The following is a 9,006-nucleotide window of genomic DNA, read 5'->3' on the forward strand; positions in this document are numbered from 1 at the left end:
ATTATATCACATCATGTCTTGACCATATCACATCACAACATGCCCTGCAAAAACAAGTTAGACGTCCTCTACTTTGTTGTTGCAAGTTTTACGTGGCTGCTACGGGCTTAGCAAGAACCGTTCTTACCTACGCATCAAAACCACAACGATAGTTTGTCAAGTTGGTGCTGTTTTAACCTTCGCAAGGACCGGGCGTAGCCACACTCGGTTCAACTAAAGTGAGAGAGACAGACACCCGCCGGTCACCTTTAAGCAACGAGTGCTCCGAACGGTGAAACCAGTCTCGCGTAAGCGTACGCGTAATGTCGGTCCGGGCCGCTTCATCTCACAATACCGCTGAACCAAAGTATGACATGCTGGTAAGCAGTATGACTTATATCGCCCACAACTCACTTGTGTTCTACTCGTGCATAGCATCAACGCATAAAACCAGGCTCGGATGCCACTGTTGGGGAACGTAGTAATTTCAAAAAATTTCCTACGCACACGCAAGATCATGGTGATGCATAGCAACGAGAGGGGAGAGTGTTGTCCACGTACCCTCGTAGACCGACAGCGGAAGCGTTATCACAACGCGGTTGATCTAGTCGTACGTCTTCACGATCCGACCGATCAAGTACCGAACGTACGGCACCTCCGAGTTCTACACACGTTCAGCTCGATGACGTCCCTCGAACTCCGATCCAGCCGAGTGTTGAGGGAGAGTTTCGTCAGCACGACGGCGTGGTGACGATGATGATGTTCCACCGACGCAGGGCTTCGCCTAAGCTCCGCAACGGTATTATCGAGGTGTAATATGGTGGAGGGGGGCACCGCACACGGCTAAGAGATCTCAAGGATCAATTGTTGTGTCTCTGGGGTGCCCCCCTGCCCCCGTATATAAAGGAGCAAGGGGGAGGCAGCCGGCCAAGGGGAGAGGCGCGCCATAGGGGGGAGTCCTACTCCCACTCCTTTCCTTGTGGGAGTAGGAGAAGGGAAGGGGGAAGGAGAAAGAAGGAAGGGTGCGCCCCCCTTCCCTAGTCCAATTCGGACCAGACCATGGGGAGGGGTGCGGCCACCTTTTGAGGCCTTTCTCTCCTTTCCCGTATGGCCCATTAAGGCCCAATACGAATTCCCGTAACTCTCCGGTGCTCCGAAAAATACCCAAATCACTCGGAACCTTTCCGAAGTCCGAATATAGTCGTCCAATATATCGATTTTTACGTCTTGACCATTTCGAGACTCCTCGTCATATCCCCGATCTCATCCGGGACTCCGAACTCCTTTGGTACATCAAAACTCAATAAAACTGTCATCGTAACGTTAAGCGTGCGGACCCTACGGGTTCGAGAACTATGTAGACATGACGGAGACACGTCTCCGGTCAATAACCAATAGCGGGACCTGGATGCCCATATTGGCTCCCACATATTCTACGAAGATCTTTATCGGTCAGACCGCATAACAACATACGTTGTTCCCTTTGTCACCGGTATGTTACTTGCCCGAGATTTGATCGTCGGTATCTCGATACCTAGTTCAATCTCGTTACCGGCAAGTCTCTTTACTCGTTCCGTAACACATCATCCCGCAACTAACTCATTAGTCACAATGCTTGCAAGGCTTATAGTGATGTGCATTACCGAGTGGGCCCAGAGATACCTCTCCGACAATTGGAGTGACAAATCCTAATCTCGAAATACGTCAACCCAACAAGTACCTTTGGAGACACCTGTAGAGCACCTTTATAATCACCCATTTACGTTGTGACGTTTGGTAGCACACAAAGTGTTCCTCCGGTAAACAGGAGTTGCATAATCTCATAGTCATAGGAACATGTATAAGTCATGAAGAAAGCAATAGCAACATACTAAACGATCGAGTGCTAAGCTAACGGAATGGGTCAAGTCAATCACGTCATTCTCCTAATGAGGTGATCTCGTTAATCAAATGACAACTTATGTCTATGGCTAGGAAACATAACCATCTTTGATTAACGAGCTAGTCAAGTAGAGGCATACTAGTGACACTCTGTTTGTCTATATATTCACACATGTATTATGTTTCCGGTTAATACAATTCTAGCATGAATAATAAATATTTATCATGATATAAGGAAATATATAATACTTTATTATTGCCTCTAGGGCATATTTCCTTCAGTAACGGCCACCCCTTTCATTCATAATCTTGTATTAGCGGGCTGTAAGCCTGTTACTTTGGAATAAAACTTCTTTTAAATCCGCAAAAGAAAAAAAAGAACTCAGAGCAACTCCAAATGGCCGACCCATTTCGTCCGCCTACGTCCGTTTGGGTCGGCGCGGACAAAAGTGGCGGCCCAATGCGACGACCCAAACCCAAATCACGTCCGCGCCGACGCATTTGCGACCCAAATTTGCGCCCCAAATGCGTCGGCGCGGACGCTGAACGGACGCTTCGCGCGCCTTCTCGCTATCCGCCGTGTCCCCACATGGCGGTTGTCCAACTACCCGCTGCCCACGCGGTCAGCTTAATTTATGATGACGGGCCCACGCGTCAGCGACGGCGCTCGTCCTTTTTTAAGCCGACCGTGCGGCGGGGCCGTCCTCATCCAAACTCGCCGTCCACATCTGCCAACCTTTGCTACCTCGTCGCCGGCAAACCCTAGCCACCACAACCACAGCGAGATGGGCCTCTTCTCCGGCGCCAGCGCCAGCAAGGCCAAGGGCAAGTCCCCCGCAACCCCTTTCCCCTCAGAATTCCTCCCGCCTCCGCCGGCGCCGGCGCCTCGCCGGCAGAGGCAGCGCGTGAACGTGCCAGTGCACCAGGCGGAGTGGCACTGGCAGCACCGCCAGCCTCTGCTGTATCCCGACGTGACGCTGCCACACGACTGGCATCTGGATCCAGATAGGATCCCAGTGCCGGCGGCGCCGCGGACGGCTCGTGCTCACGCGGAGGAGGTGCGGCCCCGGCGGGCGCTGTTGACACCGGAGCAGTGCCGCGACCCCGCCTACGCAACCGACTCGCCCAAGTGGGCGAGGTGGTTCGCCTTCGAGCACGAGGAGGCGAGGCGACGGGGCATGCGCCAGGTCGACCGGAGGTCGCCGCCACCGGTGCTCGTCGTCCGCGAGGAGGACCAGGCGGCCCTTGCAGCCGGCTACCGGGAGAGCGAGGAGGACGAGCGGCGCAGGGCGGAGGCGGCGGAGGAGGCTCTGTACGAGGCGGCAATGGCGCAGGCCCTTGCCCTCTCCACGGCGGGCGACGACAGCGTGGTGCCGCCGGTGGCCCCGCCGTCCCCCATCAAGCCGGAGCCGGAGCGGGAGCCGTCCCCCATCGAGCGCTACTCCTGGACGGGAGCAGTGCGCGAGTGGGTACGCGCGCCGCCGGTCTGGATGGGAGCGACGCCGGCGCAGGAGCAGGCGTACCTCGAGCACTGACGCAAGATCAGACTGGCCGAGGAGCGCCGTGACGGCGAGTACCTCGAGATGCTCGAGCGCGACCTCGAGGAGGAGCAGCTCGAGGCCGAGGAGGAGGCGCGCCAGGCCGCGGCTGCACAGGCGGCCGCACCCCCCCCCCCCGCACCGGCACTGCCTGCGCCGGCACAGCCCGACATGACGGCGCTCTAGAACACGGCGTTCTCCTGGGCCGGGCCGGCGCCGACGCTCATCGACCTCACGGACCCCGAGGACGACGACGATGCCTAGGGCAGCGCGCCGCCTCGTAGTTTAGGCTATTTTTATTTTTTAAATGCAAATGTGGACGCGTGGACTCTCGCCGGCCTTCGTGGCCGGCTTTAATGTTTAATTAATGATGTTTCTCTTTTTTAATATGCATGCGTTCATTTTTTTTTGCGCCGTCAAAATGGGTTCAGGCCAGCGTTGGGCGCACGCGCCGACCCAAATGCGGAAGCGGACATCCGTGTCCGTCTGGCCGACCCAAACGGACAAAAAAGGACGAAAATCACCGTCCGTTTGGGTCGGCCCGTTGGAGTTGCTCTCAGCGATTGATCATCGCCGGCACACAAAAACCACGTAAAACTAACCCAATAATTCAACAAAAAAAATCCAACAAAAACAAAACACGTACGTACAACAGGTAGTGACATTCCCCTGAAGAAGTCACCAACCCTGTACCACAAGCCGGTTGAGTTCAAAGCTCAAACCCATGTAGACCAGGCTTGCTTGCGCTGCGTTGTCGAAAGGTGGTGGGCGGGGCAGGCAGGCAATGATGGGATGATGATGGGTGGGAGATGAGGCGGGTGCGCGGGGCCGGGCAAGGGATAGGCGCGTGCCGGCGCAAAGCGGGACACGATGATTTGGGCCTGGAGGAAAGGCCATGCGCTCGCATGAATGGACACTTGAACTGGCCTTTTCCCCTGTGCCCCACCCAATGCGAGCGCGCGGAGCACGCCCTGCGCAATCATGCCCTCCCTCCATCCTCGGCCACCTAGCATCATGGTCGCTACCAACTCGGAAAGCCAATCATTTCTCCATGCACTGCTCCTACGTGATGCGATCATTGCCTGTTAGCCCCCCCCCCCCAAACCTCGCATGGCAATCCTCGTCCGAGTGCTAATCACTGTGTCGTCTGCTTATACTGGTAGTAGTTTGAAAAGGAACGATCGAGTAGTGGTTCTGAGACATGGGAAGTTCGATCTAGTAGTGGCCAAAGAAGGAAGAAACCAATCGATTTGGATGAGTGAAACTGGGATGTCTTTTTTCTTTTCTTTCCCTTTTGTCTACAATAAGTTTTTCTTTCGGAAATCCTATCTAATGACCGTTCGCTGGGAGAGGGGTGGCAAATGAACCCCATTTGATGACAATTTTAGTTCCGAGACGAGATCAAACGGTGGCAGTTTTAAACGAAAAATTGCCTTCTCCGATAAAAATTGTCATGTCGCTCTGAAGAAACTGTCACGCTCATAAGCTCATAACTAAAAATGCCAATGAAATCATTTGCAAATACCACCCCCTTCCGGTGAACGTTCGCGGAGTCCTTTTTTTGCGGGGTTGAAGTCCATGTACAATCGTGAATCATCTAACTTTGAGTTCCGCCCACATCGAACACTTCCATTTAACGCATTTGCAGCCACACCACTTTGTTCACTTTTTATCACGACACTGAATAATAAATCTTTAAAAAATATGGATCGCAACGTAGGCGCACACACGCACTCACGCATCGTCTACTGAAGATTAGGTCGGAGTTGCGGAGCTTCAGAATTGATAAAGTCAGCACCGACGCCTCGTTACCAATGGAACATTGCCTCCACCGAAAGAATCATCAGTATTAATGAGACAACGAAAGGAAGAGGATTTGGAACACCTGAGTGCTCCAACACCCCCCCTCCCCTCCTTATATGAACATTAAATTCAGAAAAATATAGGGGAAACTCAAATAACCTAGGATTTTGGCATATCAAACCTGGGTGTCAATGTACTCCCGTGTGAAGTTTCGTGAAAAAATTACATTTGTCGTATTCTCAGTAAAAAGACAACAACAAAAATCTCACGTATAGGAAAAAAATTGTTTGGATGAATCGTAGACCGGACTATATTTTCTTCGTCACGTATACATTTCTTGGCATATAAGGGGTGGAGCACCCAGGTGCTCCTATTTATTTCCCACAAACAAAACGTCAAACCTAAGGTTTGGTCCCTAGTGATATAGGGATGCCTCCACTCTCCTAACCATCTAACCACTGGTTGGTTCTCGACGGTGATCTTTGGGGAAGAAAAATGCCTTGGTCACTGTTTACCGTAGTAGTTTTCCTTATCTTCGTAATCCTCAAATAAGTTCATCCCTCTTTTCCATGCCGGGGAACATGAACATTCCTCATCGACGGATCCATAATTCCATTTTTTTTCTTTGAAAAACTCTTTTTTACAACACTATTGTCTCCCTCTTTCTCCTCGATGAGGACACATCCTCTCGGACTTGTGTAGGGACGAGACATATAGATCCCCTCCTTGATCTTGGCCATAAGGTCGTCGGGCGAGCCGATCTCTTCAGCATTTGCTTGTCGCTACCAACATAGGAAGTGCCCCATTCGGGTCCCAAATGTTACATGCTAGGAAGTCGAATTAATATCGCGATGTCATACTAAGAACAAGGCTATTAGAACATAGATCATTGGACGTCACCAGTGATCAAGCCATCAAAGAATGGCATACCATCATTGATCAAAGTTGTTGGTGGCGACATAGATGTAGGAATCCTATAGGGACAATTAAAGTTACATGAGGTGTTCTAAGAATATAACCATCGAGCATGTGTGGTCGACGAATCACTTTGCCGGAAATGGGAAGGAAGGAGTGAGACACAAGGGGTTTTGATAGGGAAACATAACGTTGGGCACCGGCATGACTAGTTAATTACCATAGTTCTCTTGGTAACCGTGGTCAAAATATCTTTGAAACTATGCAAATGAAATTTATTATTTTCTAGAATTTGATAAAGAAATTTTAATTCAGGCAAACTATGTCAAAATCTGTAAATAACCGAGGAATATTCATCTCTAAGGGGAGTGACGGTATCATAACCCCTCCAAATTCAGGCATTTGGACGTAGTGCTATGTATAGTAACCAAGGATGGGAGGATCTATGTAGGGATATGAGCAGGAAACCAATTTCAGGAAAATTTCCTCCAAATTCAAGAAACAAGCAAATATTAATAACCGGTGGAGGTGCTAAGCGTCTAAAATTCAAACGTATGCTAGAATTATCTCAATATTCACGTGGTTCCAGTGAATTGTGAATAAACTTTTCGAACCCTTGTTTTCCCTGGCTGGCTACAAGTGCACATAAACCAGTAAACGCTAGTACTGCACTTCAAAAGGGTCCTATATATGGGAACAAATTTCTTCCTTTTCCCCTTTTTTGCTATATATAATATACATGAGACTCTTCCAACTAAAAAAAAATACGACACTGGTGGTGACTGGTCCAACAGGTGAGTTGAAATAATTATACACGCGATTATTCTATTTTGCACGTACGATACGATCATATAGTTGCCCACAGAGACCATAAGTCAAAAGGTGGTTGTTTGCTAGATATATACTCCACTCCATTCGGTGGACAAAAACATTTGTCAAAGCGAAAATGCCCACAGTTTTTTTTTCTCTATCTCTAAAGGAAAAATCCTGGTTTGAGTGGAGAATAGCTGAAGTTAGCTAACCTAGCAATTTCGAGCCTTTAGCGGTGGGGGGTTATGATTGCACCAATTAAGGAGCCAGCCCCCACAAGTTAATCATTGCTGTCCCAGAAACTGTGTGTGAGATCCAACATTCCTTCCCCGTCTCTTTAAAACCCTCACTCTCCCCCACTTCTTTATCACTTCCGAGGTCCAACCCCAACTGCAAACTCCACACACACGCGCGCTCGGATAGAGGTTGGGAGAGAGAGAGAGATAGACGAAGGGGGGAGAGAGGTCAGGGAGATCGATGATGGAGAGGGCCGAGGATTTAGGGCTCAGCCTCAGTCTCAGCTCGTCGCTTGCTCCTCGCACCCACCATGTCGCCATGCTGCTCCACGCTCCAGGTAAATGTTACTGCTAGCTAGTGCTTACTTCTTCAACTCCGGCGAGACTATAGATCGTACCTAATACTATACGAGATGTTGGCAACTGTTGATCAGAGAGGAGATTCCTGGAGATGCCACTGCTCCCTGCGAAGCGGGTCTGCGAGGCCTCTGCCGACGAGGAGCGCTCCGGGCAGCGTGGCGGTGGCAGCGACGACGACGACGGCGGCTGCGGCATGGATGGCTCCCGCAAGAAGCTCCGGTTGTCCAAGGACCAGTCCGCCGTGCTCGAGGACAGCTTCCGGGAGCACCCCACTCTGAACCCGGTAATTAGCCTTTTCTTTCGGAGTATCATCTTTAATTTATTTCCATGAAACATGCAGTTCTTAGTACTGTCTACTCTATAATCTTTCTAAACCCTGCGTGCTGCTACGTGCTACGTGCAGAGGCAGAAGGCAGCCTTGGCGCAGCAGCTGGGCCTGCGGTCGCGGCAGGTGGAGGTATGGTTCCAGAACAGACGCGCAAGGTACGTATTAGCACATGCAACAGTATCTTATATGTTCTTTGGATGGGATTTCCTTTAAGCTCGATCGATGATCAGAACGAGTTCTCAGTCTCTGGGTTTTTTTCTCTTTGTTTTAAACAACAACGCAGGACGAAGCTGAAGCAGACGGAGGTGGACTGCGAGTTCCTGAAGCGCTGCTGCGAGACGCTGACGGAGGAGAACCGGCGGCTGCAGAAGGAGGTGCAGGAGCTCCGCGCGCTCAAGCTCGTCTCCCCGCACCAGTACATGCACATGTCCCCGCCCACCACCCTCACCATGTGCCCCTCCTGCGAGCGCGTCTCCAACAACAACAACAACAACAACAATAACAGCTCCAACGCCGCCGACCGCCGCAACGGCGTCGTCGAGGGCGCCATCTGCCACCGCCCCATCGCCGTCCGGCCGCAGCAGTCATGAATCATGATCGACCGATCGACAACCTAGTAGCCACTAGACAGTCTACTTACTAGACAGTAGGCAGTACACCGTATCAAAACCAACAGTTTCGCACATTTATTCGCGCAAGACTGTTGCCCTCGCTCGATCGTTCTGAATTTTTTTTCTTTGTCAGGAAGGAACACGAGTATTAATGTGTCACAAGTGCAGTAGAAGAGCATGCAGTAGCTTAGGGAATATTTAGCTGGTCCTAGAGAAAGCTGGATATGGTGGGATACGGGTGTAGGGAAGGTGGGGTGCAAGGGGATGGCACGGCGCGCGGTTTGTCCTGTCGCTTGGCTGATGATGACGGCGATGATGAGAGGTCAGTTCAGTTCGTTTCTTGGACAGCCGTGTCCCTCAAGCTTAATTCCAGCGATTGATTAACGCGTGTGTGTGCTTCTGGCCGGTCTACTTAGCTTAATTTAGGCGATTAGTGTCTCCAGAAAGCATGCATATATCTATTAATCTATGCAAAGGGTTCTTCCATAGTTCTTTCTGCTCACGTATGTACCTAATTTAAAGTGGTTCGGTTATCCGCTTATCAT

The 9,006-nt window shown here is 50.8% G+C and overlaps 1 protein-coding gene across 1 annotated transcript; it reads left to right on the plus strand.

Annotated features, from left to right (window-relative positions):
- The first annotated feature begins 7,234 nt into the window (after nucleotides 1-7,234).
- Nucleotides 7,235-8,616, plus strand: LOC123049792 (homeobox-leucine zipper protein HOX17). Its single transcript, XM_044472666.1, has 4 exons — nucleotides 7,235-7,500; nucleotides 7,597-7,805; nucleotides 7,926-8,005; nucleotides 8,134-8,616. Exons 1-4 carry the CDS (start codon nucleotides 7,404-7,406, stop codon nucleotides 8,438-8,440), a joined length of 693 nt encoding a protein of 230 aa, XP_044328601.1. The 5' UTR covers nucleotides 7,235-7,403; the 3' UTR covers nucleotides 8,441-8,616.
- The last annotated feature ends 390 nt before the right edge of the window (nucleotides 8,617-9,006 follow it).

The sequence above is a fragment of the Triticum aestivum genome, chromosome 2D (assembly GCF_018294505.1).
Source record: "Triticum aestivum cultivar Chinese Spring chromosome 2D, IWGSC CS RefSeq v2.1, whole genome shotgun sequence".
In the NCBI taxonomy this organism is placed as follows: domain Eukaryota; kingdom Viridiplantae; phylum Streptophyta; class Magnoliopsida; order Poales; family Poaceae; genus Triticum; species Triticum aestivum.